Below are 22383 nucleotides of genomic sequence, written 5' to 3'. Positions count from 1 at the left end.
GAACAAAGAGATGACAGAGTAATGAAATAAATAGATTTGTTCGCACTTCATACTGGGGAGTAAATACTGTTGAGGAACTTGGGCAAATTGGGAAGAAGTAAAAGAAATCAGTAGTCCTCCAGAATTTCTAAAGGCGAAATTCAAAGTAATAAAGGCAAAGAAATCACCATTGCCCGACAAGCAAATTTCCGTGAGCAGCACTTACAGCCTAGAAACGCTGGATGGGCATATTTGAAGATGGCGACTTTGTCAAGTTCACCATAGATGGAAGGGTGTCTCGGACAACAGCCCTTTTTTTGTAATGAAGAAAATGAGTTCAGGAGTAAAGAGGAAGTGATAGATTTGAAAGGCATGGAATGAAAATGGGAAAAACATGTCACTTTCTGAGCATCAGACAGTGACATGTGCAGTAATGCTGCCGTTAGTGCTATTCACAAGAAATGTTCATGACATAGAGGAAGGAACTCAATGTAACCTCTCCAGTTGTCAGACAAAACAAAGCTTGGTGGGAGGCTGAGCTGTGATGAGATTGCAGAGGTGCCTCCGTATGATTGGATAAACTTGAGTGAGTGAGAAAAAACATCACAGCAAATAAAGCTTAAAGAGGGTCAATGTGAGGTTGTCAACTTTTCAAGCAAAACGAGTATGGCAGTTTATTATCTGAGTGGCAATGGACTGGGAAAGGAAGCCGGTGCCACTCATACAGCTGAACCTCAACATGGCAGGAACAGCCGGCAGTAATAAAAAACAAAATATATTCGCTTTCTTCGGGAGACAATTGGAATACAGCAGCAGGCATCTCTTGCTGCAATTGTACGTTACATAGTTTGTTCTGACCAAGGATTTCTGTGTACAGACAGAGCTCAACAAAGGATGCAGCATGATCCCTGAGATGGCAGGGCGGAGGAATGAAGAGCACAGCTCGGATGGTACTCGCTGGAATGCATACGGTTAACATGGTGCTCCTATTGACATACAATTGCAGCAAGAAATGCCATCTCCTGTATTCCAGTTTCTCCCGCAGATAACTCAATTCTTTCAGTAGAAAAAATGTAATGATTTTTATAACCAGGTTTGCCTCATATATTTAATGAGATCAAATGTGCACACACAACAATGAATCAAACAATGTCAGAAAGATGATTTCCTCAATTAAAAACTGAGATACTGATTTGTCACATATATGCATTGAAAACAGGAACAGGGGTAAGCTACTCAGGCCTTCGAGCATGTTCTGTCAGTGAATAAGATTCTGGCTGATCAAACAAATCAGTCCCGCATTCTCCCCACTTTTGCCGTTTGCCTCTCAGGCACTAAAATTTATTTCATTCCTTCTTCAATGCATTCAAAGTTTTGACCTCAGCGAATGTGTGTGGCACAGGGTTGCACAAAAACACAACTCTCTCGGTAAAGACATTTTTCCTCATCTCCGTCCTAAATTGTCCTCATCGAGTCTGAGAAAGAGAAGGGGAGAGAAACAGAGCGACAGACAGAACGTCAGGTTGTCCAGAAAATTGGAAGAGAGAGAGGGACAGACTGTGGGAATCGGGGGTGGGGGTGTGGGGTGGAAGAGAGAGATGGAAAGAGACAGCGAGAGAGAAGATGAGGGAGAGATTGCTGTTGTCGCAGCAGTGCACATTGACAGTCTTCAAAACAATCAACGTAACTTAGAAAATCTGTGAGAAAATCTGCTGAAGCAGAAAGCTGTGGAAGAAATGTTTAAATGGCAGTGTGTACATAAACGGTCTGGGACGAAGGTAACCAAGCACTATCAGCAAATGAATGCAGGTTTTGCTAAAGCTAAATAACTTTGAGCTGAATTTTCTGAACAACAACATTTGAAGTGGAATCAGGGCTAAAGTTCACATTGAGGTCTGGGATGGGGTGCGTGGTGGCTCAGAATTTATTCCATGTAATGTGGCCGCTGTGAGATAAAGTGTTGACTCTCCAGCCCAATAGTTACAAGAAGAATCAAATCTGCTGTTTACCCTGAGAGTAAAGGCAAGCTGCACGAGCATCCTTGGTGATTAGAAGATTGAGTGGTGACTTACAGAAAATACATACGATCCTGAAGACATTGCACCGGATCGATTGCAATTGGATATTCTGTCTTGCTGGGAAATTCAGTGCAAAGGACAGGGTTTTTAGAAAGGGGTCAGCACTCAAAACAGCGAGCCAGAAACGTTCTTCCCTGTCCGGTGTTGGACACTTCCAGGAGTGTCCTCAAAGAGCAGAGCAGACAGTGTCTTTCAAGATTTCTACGACAGAGAAAGAGAGATTTTCAACGACAATGAAATATTGTCAAGGGTATGTGGGAGTGTCCAGTTTATATCAAAATTAAATCAGGCACGATCTCATTGACCTCTCAAGCGTACTTAATTTGCAGAGTGGCCTCCTCTTAATCTTTGTTTGTATTTTTAGGAAACTAGTTCGAAGAATTATTGTACAGAGCGATTTTATTTAAAGAGCAAGATGCATTGATATTCGAGATAATAAAGTGTGAAGCTGGATGAACACAGCAGGCCTAGAAGCATCTCAGGACCACAAATGCTGACGTGTTGGGCCGAGACCCTTCATCAGAATGCAACGCTATTCGATTTTTTAAAAGACCATTGACAGTCTTGGGGAAATATGTTCACTGATTCACCAAAACTGAAACCTTCTTGCAAATGTGAAAAGTGTAGCAATTTTGCAGCAGCTTCAGTGGCTTTGAATTCCCTTAATTCATCAGCAGGTTTCAGAGTACAAAGAACAAAAAAAATTGCAGTACAGGAACAGGCCATTCGCCTTTCCAGAACCTCTATCTAAACCCGTTGTTTATTTTTCAAGAATCGCTATTCATCTGCCCCCTGTCAATTCGTGTGTCTGTCGAGATTCGTTTTAAATAACGCTATGGTGCCCACCTCTAGCACCTCTGCTAGCAACCTGTTCCAGGCACCCACCATCCTCTGCGTAAAGAGCTTTCCACGCATATCTCCCTTAAACCTTTTTTCTATCACCTTGAAATCGTGACCCTTAGTAGTTGAGACCCCAGTCTTGCTGTCCACCTTGTCTGTAGCTGTCATGATTTTGCCGATGTCAATTCGTTCCCCCCTGAACCTTCGACTTTCTAATGTAAATAATCCTAATCTACTCAATTTCTCTTCATATCTAGCACTCTCCATACCAGGCAAAATCCTGATGAGCCTCCTCTGCACTCTCTACAAAGCATCCACATCCTCTTCGTAATGTGGTGACCACAACTATACGCAGTATTCCAAATGTGGTTGAACAAAAGTTCGATGCAACTGTAACTTGACCTGCCAATTCTTATACTCAATACCCCATCCAATCAATGAAAGCATGCCATATTCCTTCTTGACTACTCTACCCACCTGCGTTGCCACCTTCAGGGTACAATGAACCTGAGCACCCAGATCTCTCTTTGCATCAATTTTCCCAAGGGCTTTTCCTTTTACTGTACAGTTCACTCTTGAATTCGATCTTCCAAAATGCATCACCTCCTATTTTCCTGGAGTGTACTCTATCTGCCATTTCTTCGCCCAACTCTTCAATCTATCTATAATCTGCTGCATTCTCCGACGGTCCCCTTCATGATCGGTGACTCGCCCAATCATAGTACACCATCCTCCAGATAATTTATGCACATCACAAACAACAGTGGTCCCAACACGGATTCCTGTGCAACACCACTGGTCACAGTTCTCCATTTTGAGAAACTCTATTCCACCACAACACTCTGTCTCCTGTTTCCCAGCCAGTTCCCAACCCATCTAGCTAGTACGCCCAGGGCCCCATGCCACTCCACATTCTCCATCAGCCTACCATGGGGAAACTTACCAATTGCCTTCCCGAAGTCCATGAATGTGAGATCCACAGCCTTTCTCTCATCTATCAACTTTATCACTTCCTCAAAGAATTCTCTCAAGTTTGTAAGACGTGAACTTGCCTTTTCATAACTATGCTGCCCATCACTATTAAGCCCATTTTCTTCCAAATGTATATAGGTGTGTCCATTAATATCTTCTACATCAGCTTCCAAAGCACTCCTCAGTGATTACGGAAGCGAAGTGCTCATTAAGAATCTCACTCATTTTCTATGACACCACACATAACTTCCCTCCTTTGTCCGTGAGTGGGCCAAACCTTGCTCTAGTTGCCCTCTCATTCCTTATCTATGAATAAGAGGCTTTGAGATTTTCCCTAACCCTGTTTGCTGAACGTGTTTCATGACCCCTTTTTGCCTTCTTAAGTCCTTGCTTCAGATTAGTCCTACTTTCCTGATATTCTTCAAAAGCTTTGTCTCTTTTCACACACCCAGACCTTATGCATGCTTCCTTTTCTCTCTTTGCGAGTCTACAATTTCACCGGTCATCCAAGGTTCCCTAACTTTGTCCTTTCCATCCCAGAGGTTCACAGGGACACAGGTATCATACTCAAATCAATCTCTCTTTAAAAGTCTGTCACATACCAAATGTGGATTTACTCTCAAACAGCTGCTCGCAATTCAAATTCGCCAGCTCCTGACAAATTTTGCTCTTGTTTGCCCTCCCCCCAGTTCAGCACTCTTCCTTTGGGAACACTCTCGTCTCTGTCCATCAGTATTCTAAATCTTACTGAATTGTGATCACTATTCGCAAAGTCATCCCCGACTGGAAACTCAACCACCTGGCTGGGCTCATTTGCCATCATCAGGTCCCAGTATAGCCCCTTCCCGAGTTGGACTACTTCCATACCACTCTATAAAACCCTTCTGAATACTTTTTGCAAATTCTGCTCCATCTAAATCCCGAATACAAAGTGAATCACAGTGAATATTGGGAAAATTAAAATCTCCCATCAACAGATCCGATGCTCCAAAGTCATTCCGTAATAGGACGACCTATTTGCACCTCTATATCACGCTCACTGTTGAGATGCCTGTCGTGGAGACCCAAGATTGTTACCGCACCCTTCCTTGCACCGAGTTGTGCCCATACCGCCTCACAGCTGGAATCCTCCATGGTGCCCGCCTTCAGCACAGCTGTGATATGATCTTTGACCAGAAATGCAACTCCTCCACCCCTTTTACCTCCCTCTCTATCCAGCCTGACGTATCTATCCCCTGGGATATTTAGTTGCCAATCTTGCCTTCCCTTCAAACAATTCTCAGTCATAGCAATGACATCATTTTTCTCAGAGAGAATAACAATTCATTTCAAGGCGCAGTGCTGGTGGAGGTCTGTCAAAGCAGTGGTTTCGCTCAACAATCTTGGAAACAGTCAGGGAATAAATCATCCCTCTCCAAACCACAACACCCCCACCAATACCACGCCCTCTCTTCCCCTTCATTTTATGGGCCGTGAGATTCCTGCGCATGGATATGGCACATGGGTCTTTATGATTTTACACCTACAATGAAGCTAAAGCCAGACATTGACGATACTAACGCATTGTAACGCTGCTTGCAACAGAAGACAAGAATACTTCCAGTTAATTAACGGTGCTTTAGCTTAAATTTGGTTGCCAACAAATTATGGCAGTTAATTTTCAGAGACAGTGTAAACATTAATTCAGAGAGATAAGAGTGACAACAATTGAGTCAGAGAGAGAAAACATTGCTCTTTATAAAAATTCATGTGCTGTCCAACGGAGATCATTTTTGATCAATAGATTCACCGAATGGTCAGCTTGAATCCTCTGAAGGTCTGTGAATTTCAGAGGAGGCTCTGTCATCTTTTTTGATGCAAATAAAGGTCTGATCTGGAAAGTTATCTGACTACAAAAGCTCTTCATTTAGCGATTATTTTCAATCTCTGAGGATCCTAATTGTGTCTCTGGAGAGCTCCCCGTTCTCTCAATAAGGGACTATTTTCAGCATGTTGTCTCATAGTGTCTCCGGGACTGTCACCTCTGACGCTGACACAGCTTAACAGTTGCATAGAGAGAGAGATAGGTTAGATCTGAATCTGAGAACAAAGCACTGGAATGTTCCAACAATGGATCGCAGTTTATCCTGGCCTCTTTTTGTTGTTTCTCACTTCGACTTTTCAGATTATTGGATGCAAAATCTGATTTATATTATCCAGTACTTTTCCTATCCGATCCTCGCTTTTGTTGGAGTCTCCGGTAAGTCTCTGCATTTAGCTATGAATTGCTAGTCCTTTTGTTAACAGTAGTATTGACATCATCATTCATTCTGTGACTATCCTACTGAACCTTACTGAGGTGTCAGCTCCTCCATTTCAACCCCGAACTGTCAATTAAAGCCATTGTCCAATCATCAGAGAAAATTAGCGCCACATCAGGTCATTCGGTTGCATGCAATTGCAGCTACAAATTATGCAAGAAGTCAAACATTATCCAGTTCTCCTTTCAACCGTGGATATTTCTTCTTAAGCATTTTCCCAATTGTATGATGTAGTTTTTCTTTCAACATTTGTTAAAATCAATGCAAAAACCGCCATTACATTAAATGACGGGAAATGTTTCTATAGATTGCAAACAGATAATGTCCCTGTGTCTTGATCACTGAAACTACATTTTAACCATCAATAACTTGTTAATTGTTAGAGTTGTTTTTGCATTCTCCTTTATTTGGGCGATGTCCAACAGCTCATTCTCTGCTGCTATCAGGAAAACGAGCTCAGTATTTGAAATCTCTCCTCATATCAAAATGTCTGCAGTGCAGTCTATTTCCAGAGCTTCTTCACTCTTTCCAGTGCAATTACGTTCTCCTGTAATGTGGAAGCCAGATAATTATTGAGTTGTGCTCGAACCGATGATTGAGAGAGCTGCATGTGCACTTTTTTCATTAGGATCAAAAAAAAATTCCGGTATTGAAAGAAAAGCTTTCTCCGCAATTCTAATGAAGTGAGACTGCAAAAATGAGAGCTGAGAATTATTTGTCGCCCATTGACTTTCTGCAAACACTTCTCAAAATTTTTGAAACAGGATAAGAGCCACCATTTCCTGGACTAAATTCCCAACTAAATAATCTGGAGCGAGCTGCAATGATCTGTTCTGTCACAACCAAGTCATCACTCTCTCTTCAGCAGGGATCCAGTGGATCTTGGCTTTTTCCAGTAATCTCTTTTATGTGTATCTGATGGTATGACAGTGAGAATGTTGCATTTGACGTTTTGACATAAAGTTACTTTTCGAATTTGAACGCAAGCATTTTTGGCAATGAGAGTGTAGTGATGCTGTCAATGGTGGTTTCATGCAATAATCTTGTCCATGTGCATATGTTTGTTTGAGGAAACAGTGTATCCAATATATTTCATTGCATGTTTTGAAATAGTTCAGGCCATTTATTTTGTTTTCCAAATGCAAATGTTTCTGTAAATGAGCCCATTTGGAAATCACATCAGGTTATGAATCAAAGTGACGTTCGTCACTATATGCTCATAAATGACATTGTTTTCTTCCTGCTTTCATTGCAGCTAACGTCATGACAATATTCATACTGCTTCGCAGGAACTGTGGTCTGTCTGGATGTATCACCCGTTACCTGCTAATGATGGCCGTTGCGGATCTTACAGTCACTTTTCTTGATCTGATCTTGAGACATATACCAATTACTTATAGAATTTATTCCCTCACGTCTCTCCCTGTGTGTAATATCCACGCTGTCTTGCTTTATGCAGCCACTGACTGTTCTGTCTGGTACACTGTCACTTTCACATTTGATCGGTTTGTTGCCATTTGTTGCCAGAATGTGAAGGGTAGATACTGTAATGAAAAAACGGCGACTCTGGTTCTCGGAACAGTGACTGTTGCCAGTTGTTTAAAGAATGTATTCTGGTATTTCATGTTTGAGATTTGGTATCGAGGGTCCAACTTCCCTTGGTTTTGTTTGGTTGCATCAGATGGAATGTGGTCCCCAGTCTATGGTGTGCTCGAGCTCATCCATAACATTCTAAATCCATGTCTTCCATTTCTCCTGATATTGCTGCTGAATATTTTGACGGTCAGACACATTTCAGTGAGCAGCAGAGCCCGCAGTAGACTACGGCCTCACAGCAGTGCAGATGTGCACAGAGACAAAGAGATGGAGAGTCGAAGAAAGTCTATGACCTTGCTGTTTCTTCTCTCAGGCAATTTCATCGTCTTATGGTCATTGTTGATGATTAATTCTGTATGCTGGAGGCTGGATGCTATAGGAATTCCATTTGTGCTTCTGCCCACTTCTCTGCATGAATTGGGCTTCGTGCTGCAGCTCCTCAGTTGCAGCACAAACACTGCAATTTATGCCGTGACTCAAACTAAATTCAGACAGCACTTAAAGAACCTACTGGCAGATCCATTTATGAGGTTTTACCTCCTCATTAAATACATCCGTTGTACTCTCTTGTCAGGATTATCTTATGTTTAAATGTATTGTTGATGTGCTCGCAGGCTGTAGACACATCCTGTTTCTCAGAAAACCATACAGAGTAACTGTCTCATTCATTAAAAAGTTCATTCATTCCCATTCAAAATAAAAGTTCCTCAGTTACAGCACAAACACTCTATATTGTGATGTGACTCAGGCTAAATTCAAACAGCTGTCAAAGAATGTGCTGGTGTATCAATTTCCACAGAATTATATATTCATTGAACACATCGGTTATTCTCTCTTTTCAGGATTATCTTATTAATTTTTACCTGTTTTCAGCAAGGCCCTAAATCGGGCCTGAACAAATGGGATGGGTCGAATGTTGGGGTTTTCTGTCAGAGGACGCTGGCTAATGGGCTGAGAGTATAGATGGCAGCTAATCAAGAATGTTGATGGACTTGGAACCTGCTCAATACTATTTCAGCAAAGATCTGGCATGACTGACTGGCTGATGGTACATGTCAAGAACTGCCAAATTCATCACGGTAATAGTTGGGTCGGAATGGCTGTTTTGATGAATGTAGGAATGAATATGAGTTTTGTCATGTTTGAGGGTTTGAAGGAAGAGTGATGTTGGGTCTAGAGAGTGGAGAATGAGATCAGAGCAATGTCCATTTGTTGGGGACAGGATATTGATGATGAAGGTGATGACTGGCAAATGGCATTCCATGGTTCAGGGTGGGAGATAGAGAGATGGTGAACGTGGAGATTGGCCAATGGAAACGGTGTAACAGAATGGGAGGGGATAGTATTTATGTACATTTAGACTGACAAATTGGACGATAATTTTGTGTGGAGAGGAAGATAGTATTAATTGATATGGAAACAGACCAACGTGATGATTGTCCAGGTGGAGGGACGTCGGCAGTGGGTAGCGTGCCGTTCATTTCAGAAGCTCACAGTTTCCAGCTTGCCTCCTCTTCATTAATCTTCCATATGATTATGTCCCATCAGGATGATCTTGTGATTCTCCTGTCCATTCTGTTGACAAAACCTGAACCATCCATTCCGATCTTCACCGTACTCCACATTGAAGATTTCACACTAAATTCTTCTTTATCTCCTCTGAATGTGTTTCATTTAAATGTTTTGGCAGTGCATACCCACAATAGTCGCAGTTATGCCTGTTGCTTTGTTGGACATTCCTTGTAACCTTCTCAGTCTGGGCCCGACCAACAAATGTTTCTGCACTTTCTTGATAATGGAAATGGTGCTGTTTGCTTCTGCTGTGAGGAAATGGAAAACAAAAATGTTCCCACTTTCCACCCTGTTCTCAATTCATCTGGAGTCCATCTCTGATTCCACTTTTACAGACATTGCAATCTCTGTTTCTGATTCTGTGGATAGGACGGCCATCAATTTGCAATATAGATCCGCCGACTCACACAGTTCCCCAGGCTATACATCTTCACTACCTACTTCTTCTATTGAGTCCAACCATTCAACTGGTCTCTCTGCGTACATCATGTTCTTCCAAACGATGCCACTGTCCACAAGGTTATAACAGAAATGTTCACCTTGCTCCTCAAATGAATATTCCCCACTATTGTATCTGAAAGTTTTTCTTTTAACTGAATATGAACCCAACCCTTTCGTTCCCAGTCACAAGTTGACATGTCAGTTACCTCCACTCTGATGCCACAACCTCACACGTAATCCACTGATGTCCCTTGTCAGCATCCTACAGGAAAGGTCACAAAACATTCAAACAGCATCATCAAAACCCAAAACCCACTTCCAGCCAGAAGGACAGGTCATCAGACTTGTCACCCTGGGTCAATTGCCAGTCAAAATACACAATATGATCTATCAAAATTACAGATTGCTGCTGACCAACAGATTTTCAGGTACAACCACGGATAGACAATAAATGCTGGTCCAGCAGCAATGTGAACATCACATGAATAAATAAAGAAAGTGGTTGGAGTCTCCCTGTGGAGAGAGGATTCATAAAGATGGGCATAGAATCTACCTTTATGTGTTAGCTAGCACAGGGTTATTGGGAAATTTTGAATCTTGATCTGGGTAATGGGTTGTGAGCAATGACCAGATGTGAGGGAGAGCGATGAGGGACAGACTATTAATGGTCAGCAGATTGCAAATTGACGTGGTGACTGGTCAGTCGAGGCTTACTGATGGAGTATGATGGGAGAGTGATGAAGTACATGGAGACTGGCCCTTTATTTGTGAGAGATGTTGCAGTGTGAGGGGAGAGTGGTGATGAGCCTGGAGACTGGCCCGTGGTGTGCAAGTGATGGTGGGGCGGAAGTGGAACATGATCACAGACATGGAGACTGGCCCATGGTGGAGTGGGTGGGGAATGCAATAATAAACACGGCAAATGCCCCATGGTGTGTGCGCGATCGTGGAGCTGCAGGGAAGCAAGAAGGTGAACTTGAAGACTGTCCCAGCGTGTGTGAGAGATGGTGGAATGGGAGAGGTGTGTGATGATGGAATTGGAGACTGAAAAGTTGAATGAAAGTTAAGGCGGCACTGTCGAGACTGACAATTGGTTGAGAACAAATTTCAGTCAGAATTCAACGAGTTCGATGAATTTTCAAAATCAAAAGCTGTCTTCATGGTATTTCTTGTTCAATAATCCGTACATTCCAATTTAATTGCATGCGGTCCTCTCCAAATGGCTGCTTGTCTCTCTGCAGAGTGATTCGCACGGGGCATCAATGACTATCTTTTGATCTCTATAGAGGTTGAGAAATTAAGGAAATAGGAGTATGAGTAGTAAGTTGGAATATCGATCATGCATTGTGACCACACACAAACATCCAACTCAGTCCACTCTTCCAATGTGGTGGAGTACTGGGCCTCAAACTGTGAACTGTTTCTTTCATCAATAATGTTACAAGACTTGTTGAGTTTGCCAATGACGTTCTGCTTCCAGATCAGATATCCAGCTTAGTGAATACTTTGCTCTTAGTTTGACTGTGAAAGATTGAACACTTTTTTTGTTTTTCTGGTGAGACAGTTAGCCTGGAGTGTTTTCTCAGAAACATGTTGAATCTGCAGCCTGAGACCATCGCACCAAACCTGGTAAAAAATAACAAAAACAATATTGCTGGAGAGGCCATCCTACCAGCATCCATATCCAGAAGATCATCAGATGCCATTTCCGCCACCTCCGGTGAAATGCCACCACTAGACACATATTCCCCTCCCCTTCCTCTTCCGTCTTCTGCAGGGACCTTTCCCTCCGGGACATTCTGGTCCATACCTCCTCCAGCCCCAACACCTCCCCACAGCCCTATGGCACCTTCCCCTGTAACCGGAGAAGGTGCATAACCTGCCCAGTTACACCCCGCTCCCCAATATCCAAGGGCCCAAACATACCTTCCATGTGAAGCAACACTTCCCCTGCACTTCCAAGAATCTCGTCTACTGCATTCGCTGCTCACAATGTGGTCTCCTCTGCATTGGAGAAATGACGCGTAGACTTGGAGACGGCTTCGCTGAAATTCGATGGAGGAACAACAACTCATTTTCCACTTGAGGACCCCACAGCCCTCTGGACTTAATTTTGAGGTCTGCAACATCGAACATTACAGCACAGTACAGGCCCTTCGGCCCTCGATGTTGTGCCGACCTGTCAAACCAATCTGAAGCCCATCTAACCGACACTATTCCATGTTCATCAACATGCTTGTACAAAGACGACTTAAATGTATTTAAAGTTGGCGAATCTACTACCATTGCCAGCAAAGCATTCCATTCCGTTACTACTCTCTGAGTAAAGAAGCCACCTCTGACATCTGTCCTGTATCTTTCACCCCTCAATTTAAAGCTATGCCCCCTCATGCTCGCTATCACCATCCACGGAAAAAGGTTCTCCCTATCCACCCTATCTAAACCCCTGATGATTTTATATGTCTCAATAAAGACAGCTCTCAACCGTCTTCTCTCTAACGAAAACAGCCTCAAGTCCCGCAGCCTTTCATCGTAAGACCTTCCCTCCATACCAGGCAACATCCGAGTTAATCTCCTCTGCACCCTTTCCTAAGCTTCTACATCCTTCTTATAATTCGATGACCAGAACTGTATGCAATATTCCAAGCACAGCCGGAGTACAATAATTTTCAGGCCTAAACTCCCCCAAGTCTCAGCCCCCCACCCCACACACCAGACCTTGTTCCCACATAGCCTGCCACTGCACACCCGCTGTTGTTAGTCACTAACATTCCCTATTAACAACTATTCACTCTCCCAGCCTGATCGTTAGCAACTCTTTTGTCTGTCCAGCTATCTTTCTCACTCTTTAGGTTCTATCCTATTGTTTACTCCCTCACAAACCCTACTCCCTTTCTTCTGCATATAAACTGACATTTTCACAGCCAACATCAGTTCCGAGGAAGGGTCACTGGACCCGAAACATTAATTCTGTTTTCTGCTGCACAGATGCTGCCAGACCAGCTGAGCCTCTCCAGCAATATTGTTTTTGTTATTTTTTACCAGGTTTGGTGCGATGGTCTCAGGCTGCAGATTCAACATGTTTCTGAGAAAACACTCCAGGCTAACTGTCTCACCAGAAAAACAAAAAAAGTGTTCAATCTTTCACAGTCAAACTAAGAGCAAAGTATTCGCTCAGCTGGATATCTGATCTGGAAGCAGAACGTCATTGGCAAACTCAACAAGTCTTGTAACATTAATGATGAGAGAAACAGTTCACAGTTTGAGGCCCAGTACTCCACCACATTGGAAGAGTGGACTGAGTTGGATGTTTGTGTGTGGTCACAATGCATGATCGATATTCCAACTTACTACTCATACTCCTATTTCCTTAATTTCTCAACCTCTATAGAGATCAAAAGATAGTCATTGATGCCCCGTGCGAATCACTCTGCAGAGAGACAAGCAGCCATTTGGAGAGGACCGCATGCAATTAAATTGGAATGTACGGATTATTGAACAAGAAATACCATGAAGACAGCTTTTGATTTTGAAAATTCATCGAACTCGTTGAATTCTGACTGAAATTTGTTCTCAACCAATTGTCAGTCTCGACAGTGCCGCCTTAACTTTCATTCAACTTTTCAGTCTCCAATTCCATCATCACACACCTCTCCCATTCCACCATCTCTCACACACGCTGGGACAGTCTTCAAGTTCACCTTCTTGCTTCCCTGCAGCTCCACGATCGCGCACACACCATGGGGCATTTGCCGTGTTTATTATTGCATTCCCCACCCACTCCACCATGGGCCAGTCTCCATGTCTGTGATCATGTTCCACTTCCGCCCCACCATCACTTGCACACCACGGGCCAGTCTCCAGGCTCATCACCACTCTCCCCTCACACTGCAACATCTCTCACAAATAAAGGGCCAGTCTCCATGTACTTCATCACTCTCCCATCATACTCCATCAGTAAGCCTCGACTGACCAGTCACCACGTCAATTTGCAATCTGCTGACCATTAATAGTCTGTCCCTCATCGCTCTCCCTCACATCTGGTCATTGCTCACAACCCATTACCCAGATCAAGATTCAAAATTTCCCAATAACCCTGTGCTAGCTAACACATAAAGGTAGATTCTATGCCCATCTTTATGAATCCTCTCTCCACAGGGAGACTCCAACCACTTTCTTTATTTATTCATGTGATGTTCACATTGCTGCTGGACCAGCATTTATTGTCTATCCGTGGTTGTACCTGAAAATCTGTTGGTCAGCAGCAATCTGTAATTTTGATAGATCATATTGTGTATTTTGACTGGCAATTGACCCAGGGTGACAAGTCTGATGACCTGTCCTTCTGGCTGGAAGTGGGTTTTGGGTTTTGATGATGCTGTTTGAATGTTTTGTGACCTTTCCTGTAGGATGCTGACAAGGGACATCAGTGGATTACGTGTGAGGTTGTGGCATCAGAGTGGAGGTAACTGACATGTCAACTTGTGACTGGGAACGAAAGGGTTGGGTTCATATTCAGTTAAAAGAAAAACTTTCAGATACAATAGTGGGGAATATTCATTTGAGGAGCAAGGTGAACATTTCTGTTATAACCTTGTGGACAGTGGCATCGTTTGGAAGAACATGATGTACGCAGAGAGACCAGTTGAATGGTTGGACTCAATAGAAGAAGTAGGTAGTGAAGATGTATAGCCTGGGGAACTGTGTGAGTCGGCGGATCTATATTGCAAATTGATGGCCGTCCTATCCACAGAATCAGAAACAGAGATTGCAATGTCTGTAAAAGTGGAATCAGAGATGGACTCCAGATGAATTGAGAACAGGGTGGAAAGTGGGAACATTTTTGTTTTCCATTTCCTCACAGCAGAAGCAAACAGCACCATTTCCATTATCAAGAAAGTGCAGAAACATTTGTTGGTCGGGCCCAGACTGAGAAGGTTACAAGGAATGTCCAACAAAGCAACAGGCATAACTGCGACTATTGTGGGTATGCACTGCCAAAACATTTAAATGAAACACATTCAGAGGAGATAAAGAAGAATTTAGTGTGAAATCTTCAATGTGGAGTACGGTGAAGATCAGAATGGATGGTTCAGGTTTTGTCAACAGAATGGACAGGAGAATCACAAGATCATCCTGATGGGACATAATCATATGGAAGATTAATGAAGAGGAGGCAAGCTGGAAACTGTGAGCTTCTGAAATGAACGGCACGCTACCCACTGCCGACGTCCCTCCACCTGGACAATCATCACGTTGGTCTGTTTCCATATCAATTAATACTATCTTCCTCTCCACACAAAATTATCGTCCAATTTGTCAGTCTAAATGTACATAAATACTATCCCCTCCCATTCTGTTACACCGTTTCCATTGGCCAATCTCCACGTTCACCATCTCTCTATCTCCCACCCTGAACCATGGAATGCCATTTGCCAGTCATCACCTTCATCATCAATATCCTGTCCCCAACAAATGGACATTGCTCTGATCTCATTCTCCACTCTCTAGACCCAACATCACTCTTCCTTCAAACCCTCAAACATGACAAAACTCATATTCATTCCTACATTCATCAAAACAGCCATTCCGACCCAACTATTACCGTGATGAATTTGGCAGTTCTTGACATGTACCATCAGCCAGTCAGTCATGCCAGATCTTTGCTGAAATAGTATTGAGCAGGTTCCAAGTCCATCAACATTCTTGATTAGCTGCCATCTATACTCTCAGCCCATTAGCCAGCGTTCTCTGACAGAAAACCCCAACATTCGACCCATCCCATTTGTTAATCTCCTTGCCCATCATAACACTTCTCAATAAAACACAACTCATCCCTTCCAAATGCCCAGTCAACATGTCCGTCAGAGCTTCGTTCCCCATCCACACTATCACATCCATTCCATTGGCCAGCTCTGTGTACTTCATCTCGTTTCCCTCCAACACTATGTGTAATGCGCAATGCCCATCATCACTTTGTCCCTCCACTAATACTACATCCCATTGGTTAGTGTTGAAGAGGCGCCTCCGAGCTGATCCAGCCTCCACACAACCAACTCATAGAGTGAACGGGATGTCTTACATTTTAGTGGTAAACACCACACCAGAAACCCTCAACATAGTTTTAAAGGGCAGACTCAGGCTCCACTTCATCTTATTTTAAAGGAAAATGTAAGGTTCTGCGTTTAAAATCCAAACCAACTGATCAAACTGCACAACACTATTCAAAACACAAGTTATTCAAACTCTTCAGTTAAATGCCAAAAAGAAGGAAATAACTTAGAATAACTTAAATCTATCAGAAAATATAACTGAATAATAGCTCCAGTAATTATTCCAAATTAACTTTCCCAATTTAGTAAAATCCGGTAAACTCACCCATGACCAAAGTTCAGAAAATACATTTGTCTAAATATCAGTACAGAAGGAAAAGGATCAAGAGAAAGCTCCGACCGTTGAAAAGCCAGGAGAGATTTATTGCATCTTCCAAAACTGTTGTGGCTCCAACAGCTACTGTTGTTGAATCTCAACGTTCAACGAATATAAACAGAAATCATGGAATATGAGAGCTGGCTGCACACACCCAGTTTGCTTCCATTGTTTATAATGTGGAAATAAAACCTCAATCACAATGTGATCAATTCTTTATAATTCATTTGTGGAATGTGGGCGTTGCCCAATCCTAGTTGTCCTTGAGAACATGAAAGCAAATCTAATGTCATTTTAGGTCATTCCACTGCAGATAGACTGCTATGGATCCAGAAGGCAGCTTCCAATTCTGTTGACACTCCAATAGCTCCTGATGCTACTGAGGAAAAAAAAACGATTAGTAATCCTATTCTGCAAGAGCTGGCCCAACCCATTCAGAGTGTATTGAACCCAAACCCTCCACAGCCATTTACTTAAATGGTATTCATTAGTCAGCTCGATGCTTCTTATTCAATCTCTCTCTGAAAGAAACCAGAAAACCGAACCTTTCAAAGTTAGAGGATTGTCACAAATCCTGCTGTCAAAGAGGAAACAAAAAAAATCTGAGGCTGATTTCAGACTGCTGTAAAACTCAGATCAGTATGCTGCTGGGAATGGAACGTTTGAGTTCGAAGGAAACGCCGATAAATGGACTTGAGTTTAGTTTGGCTAAGTTCATCAGTATGGATGATTTGGGCCAAAGGGACTGAGACCGTACTGAATGTCTCTATGACACGATGACAGAGCAGAAAATATGCGACACACAGCTTCAGTTTTATTACTGGGGCACGGCCTTATTCACAGCAGCAGTGTTTTAAACTACAAGCGACGCTGAGGCAAAACTGCTCTGGACTCTGCTCTCTCTCTCTCTCTCTTCTCTCTCTGCAGAAGTGGCGATTCTGCAGTAATTTCTGATAACGTGCATTCCTTGTCATGCACCTGAATTAAAATGCATCCAGCTGTTAGGGGCATGGGTTTCGAACCCGTGTCTCGACATGCTGCAACCCTGGATTATAAGCAACTTGATCTCCTGCATCAGCCTACGCAAATAGCACTCAGCTCTCTGTTACTGAATGCCTGACAGAGATGCTGAACTGCCCAGAGTGAATTTGCTGCGGGTGCAGTTCATGAAGGGAGCAGTCCATTCCCACTGCGACTTGGGGGTGCTCCAGATTCTGGATCTCCTGGATGGTGTCCCACAGCAGCCAATCTTTTGCAACTGAGTTGAGCAGCCTGTTGTAATACCACGCCACACACCTCTTTCACAATGATGCTGTCATCACACGTCCACTGCCGACACAACTTAGCAGGAAGGGTCAGACTTGCAGAAGCACCAATTGATCACTGAAACAGAGCAGAGAGCGAACTATTATGGTCACCCACGTGACCCTTAACCTCATTTCAAATTATTATCAGCACTCGCCGATATCCTGGGAACTGGCATTGTCATAATTATAAGTGTTACAATTGGAGCCAGCATTCCAGAGAACAGACATTCCCATAGTATCTGGATGTGAGTTTGCTTGCAGAGCTGGAAGCTTAGTTTTCAGACGTTTCGTCACCATTCTAGGTAACATCATCAGTGAGCCTCCGACGAAGGTGGATGATGAAGGTACAAAGATCTTGGTCGAGACTCAAAGAATCTCCTTTCTAACTACTCTCAAAACCTGTGGGAGATACCATCAGGCGCTGTGGACCTATCAACTCTCATACACTTCAAGCAATCAAAGTCACTTCTGTCTTGATCTCAAAATGCCATGGAACATAAGCATGCTCCAGACTAATATCACTCTTCTGAATATACTTCGCCTCAAAGAATACAGTCGTACCATTCACTCTATCTCGTCAAAACAACAAAACTCTGGAATATTGCACAAACAGCCCTGTCCCGCAGCTAACCAAGTCTCTGGTACAGCCAAAACATGACAGCCCCTTGTGCTGATCCAGCCTCAAATCTCATCTGCTCTCCATTCCATATTCTTTGCAATGAAATAACTACTCATCAGCCCTTGAGGTACTTCATCTTCATTTACCTCTGCCTGGTTGTTCTTTCTTATTTATTTTTTTGTCCAACCACGAAACTTCCTCTCAATTTCTCCACTCCAGGCTTGAGGTTTGAGCTCCAATTCCCCATCAGGCTTGAACACAAACCTTCCTGATGAGCAGTAGTGTGCCTCTCCAAGAGGATTGTAACTCCGTTCCAGTTCAGTTGTAATATGTCACTCTTGGACAGTTCACACCTGCCCAGGAGAGGTCCCAGCAATCCAAGAACCACAAACCCTGCTCCCTGCACCGAATCCTTTGCCAAGCATTCATCTGCCCTATTCCTTGCATCACAAGCATGTTGCACTGATAGTATCCCAGATGTTACTAACCACTTGACTCCGCTTTTCAGCTGCATTATTAATTCACTGTACGCACTCTGCACCAGCACATCTTTCTCTGTAGTTGTTACCAAAGTGCACCAAAACTTCCGGTTGCACACCCTTAGCCTTAACAATTTCATGCAAACGCTCAGAGACAGACTTGACCCTGACACCAGTGAGGCAAAACATGTTCCTCGGGTCTCAGTTGCAGCCACAGGAACACCAGCCTTGTACCCCAAACTGGCGAGGCTCCTACCACTATTGCTCACTGGCATATTGCCTGACACTGCTGTGCTGCACAACCAGTTGCGGTGACACAGACCCGGCTTACACTCTCCCAAGAGGCCATCCTCCCAGCAGGATCCATACAGTGTATCTGTTCAGGAGGGGAATAGCCAAAGGAGACTCCTGTACTCACTGTCTGTTCACCCATCTGCTGACTGTACCTGTATTGTAGCATCCTGTCTGTAACAAATATCTTTCACACTGTTTGCTGGCTGTGCATTCCTCGGTGTGTCCAGCTCCCACTCCAAATGAACAACGCTGTCTGTGAGGAGCTGCAGTCGGCCACGCCTCCTGCAGACACACTCTTCCGGGACAGAGGCTGCTCTTTGACTTGCCACATCTGGCAGGAGGAGCACATCACTGACCTGGCTGCCATCTACTCCTGTTGCACACAGACAGATTAAATAATCTTACCTTGCTCACTTTCGCCACAGATGTCATTGTTCACTTAAACCCACAATTAAAGCATGTGGCAGCACGAGCAAGTTACAACTTACAATGAACTTACAATGTGACCTTTACAAAGGGATTAGCTCCTCACTCAGTTTAAACAAATTTGAACAGTCTGTCTCAGTCTCTCCATTCTCTTTTTGTTGTTACAAGACGAGGGAAGGATGGAAATACTACAGTAATATCATGTTTGGCATTGACGCTGGTGACTGGCTTCTCAAACTGGCCGTTCTCGTTCAGACATTTCATCCTCATGCCAATTGAAATTATCAGTGGACCCTCTGATGAAATGGTGTTAATCTAATCTGCTTGGAATTCACACTGTTTGGCCCGTTGTGATGATTAATGCGTTTCTAGTTTTCATCTGTATGGGTTTGTATATGGGGTTGAATAATAGGTTTGTTGATTTCATTACAGGTGAAGAACCATGCGTCTAGGAATTCTTGTGTGTGTTTTCGTTTGGCTTGGACTGTAACGGTTACCTTATCCAAGTTAACCTGTTGGCCTTCATTTAGTGAGTGTACCGATATTAAGGAGAGTTTGTTGTGACATTTTGCTACTCGTTAATGTTCCTGTGCTTTATGGCGAGTTTCCTTCCTGCCTGCCTTTTGTAATATTTGTGGCATTCATTGCGTGGTATTTTGTGAAACATGTTGTTTCTGCATGTTGTGGGAATGTGGTCTTCATTCCTTGAATGTGTTTGTCCTAAAGTGGCTGTGCGCAGATGTGCCACCATGATTCCTTGTGGTCCTTGGTGTCTTGTTGTCAGTTCTGATACGTTCTTGATGTACGGAAGTGTGGCCCGTGTGTTAATGTGTGATGTGTCCTCCAGTAGTTTTCTGACATGTAGGCATCTGCGAATGATGTTGCAAGGATAGCTGTTCATTTTGAAGATTTTGTGCAGGTACTCTTCCTCTTTCCCACATAGTTTCACGGTGTTACAGTGTGTCCTGCCCTGTTTAAGTCATCTACAAATGCAGCTTTGTTCGGAATTGCAGTGGTTGCAGTGGAAGTTCACTATTTGATCAGTGTGGGGTGAATCTCTCTGCACTGAGCTTTGTAAACCCCCGTTGATCCTCGGCTCAACTTTAACATCTAGAAATGGAAGTTGATCGATCATTGCTTCTTCTTCCCTTGAAAATGTAATCCCTGTAAATGTACTGTTGATGACATGCTGGGTCTCATCTAATGTGTTCAATTTAATCATCATGGGAGTGCTTTGTATGTACCAGATCCACATTTTAGGCTGCATGTGGGGAAGTACTGTGTATTCCAGCATTTGCATTCTTGCTTCTGCAATGCATTCTGCGATGGGTGACCCCATTGTTGTACCGTTGATCACTTTTGAATTCTTGACCACTACAAGACGAAGTGTGTGGTTTGGCAACGATCGGGTAGTTTGAGTATGCGGTAATAGCTGAACCAGCTGCTGCTCTGTGTGCTGCTTCCTCCAGAAATTTGGCAACTACTTCTTTCACAAGTTGGATGTCGATTAACATGAACCAAGCTGTGACATACAACGGACGTTAATCTCGTCATGGATGACTTTTACGTTCTTGAGAACTTCGAGGGGTTTTGAGTGGATGGAATGTGGTGGCCCATCGACTGGCTGTTTCAATCTCTGTTGTTGGTCCTTGGCAAATTTGTGTGAAGGTGTGCCTTTTAGGGAAACATTGGTTGTGAGAGGGATATCTTGTTTATTTCCTTTAGAATGTCCATAGGAGTTGGGATGTGTGGGGAGAGCGGGTGTACGCGCCAACTGGTTTCATTCTGAAGTTATCTGCCTTGGTTCTTTGCCCTGCATCCTCTCATGTCTTCAGTGTCTGTGTGATCCTCCTCCTGAGCTGCAATGTTGGGTCTATTGGTAAGTGTGTGTACCTGCAAGCAATGCATGTGCATTTTGAAGGTGCAAAAACAAAGTTGCTGGAAAAGCTCAGCAGGTCTGGCAGCATCAATAAAGGGAAAACACGTTAGCTCTTCTGGTGCAGTGACCCTTCCTCCTGATTAACAGCAACCGCAGTTCTTAAAGTATTTTTTGGCATTCAGAAGGAAGTCTGTTAGTTTTGTCATGATGGCCAGGCACTCTTTGTCTGCAGGGAGGCGTATGATGTTATTGCCTTTCTTGGGTTTATCTCGGGCTTTTAACTCTGAAGTGTTCAGATTGTCCCCTTTACTCGTACTTTGTAGTGTGGGGATGATAGTTTGTCAGATGGTTTGTGTTTCGTCTATGAGTTTGTTGTCTTTAATCTCGCCTCCAGAGGAGCCAGGATGTCTGTTCTGTTCAAAAATTTGCAGGAATGGGTCAGTCCAGGTAATAGGACAGCTTTCTCAGTTTCTTTGTGGTCATTTCCGGATTTGCTCTGTGTGGGCTTGTAAATGGGGTCCAATTTTCTGTGTTTTTTTTGTAACGTTAAACTGATGGCCTTTATTGTCTTTGAGTCCTGATTTTGTGGAGAGGTCATCATGCTTTTTTGCTGCATCTATTCTGATGGCTCGTTTCCATCCTTCCTGTCTGATGTAATGTTTGTCGCAGTGTGGTATTTTGTAAACCACGTTGTTTCGGCATGTTGTGGGAATGCGGTGTTCAATCCTTGAAAGTGTTTGCCGTGTAGTGCCTGTAAACTAACGGGCCACCATGACTTTTCGTTTTCATAGGAGTATTGTTGGCAGTGCCGATATGCTCTTGATGTATAACAATGTGGCCAGTTTGTTAGAGCGTACTGAGTCCGCCTGCGGATGCCTGTCGAGAAGGCATCTGCGGATGAAGCTCAGGGGATATACAATCATGTCGGGGATATTTTGGAAGTGCTCTTCCCCTTTCCTGTAAAGTTCCAGGCTGTGAATCCTGTCCTGTTTAAATAGTGCACTAATGCTGCTTTTTTATGTGTGAATTGGAGTGGTTGCCGTGGAAGTTAACAATTTGATCGGTGTGAGGGACTCTGCTGTGTACTGTGGTTTGCAACTCTGCATTGGCCACACACTCAACTTTAACATCCAGAAACGACATTGTGGGCCAAAAGGCCTCCACTGTGCTGT

General features: G+C 43.4%; 1 protein-coding gene across 1 annotated transcript; it reads left to right on the top strand.

Moving 5' to 3' along the window:
- The first annotated feature begins 5891 nt into the window (after positions 1-5891).
- On the top strand, positions 5892-8474 carry LOC132206652 (probable G-protein coupled receptor 139). Its single transcript, XM_059641164.1, has 2 exons — positions 5892-6108; positions 7425-8474. Exons 1-2 carry the CDS (start codon positions 5979-5981, stop codon positions 8354-8356), a joined length of 1062 nt encoding a protein of 353 aa, XP_059497147.1. The 5' UTR covers positions 5892-5978; the 3' UTR covers positions 8357-8474.
- Positions 8475-22383: the final 13909 nt, after the last annotated feature.

This window comes from Stegostoma tigrinum, chromosome 40 (assembly GCF_030684315.1).
Source record: "Stegostoma tigrinum isolate sSteTig4 chromosome 40, sSteTig4.hap1, whole genome shotgun sequence".
In the NCBI taxonomy this organism is placed as follows: Eukaryota; Metazoa; Chordata; class Chondrichthyes; order Orectolobiformes; family Stegostomatidae; genus Stegostoma; species Stegostoma tigrinum.
Note: the sequence above shows the minus strand (reverse complement) of the source record. Positions and strands in the feature narration are given on the sequence as shown.

What these genes read in the sequence shown, in the direction of transcription:
- LOC132206652 (XM_059641164.1), top strand. Translation starts at nt 5,979, where the DNA reads ATGGATCGCAGTTTATCCTGGCCTCTTTTTGTTGTTTCTCACTTCGAC. An exon ending in CGCTTTTGTTGGAGTCTCCG is followed by an intron (nt 6,109 to 7,424) that starts GTAAGTCTCTGC and finishes CTTTCATTGCAG; the next exon opens with CTAACGTCATGACAATATTC.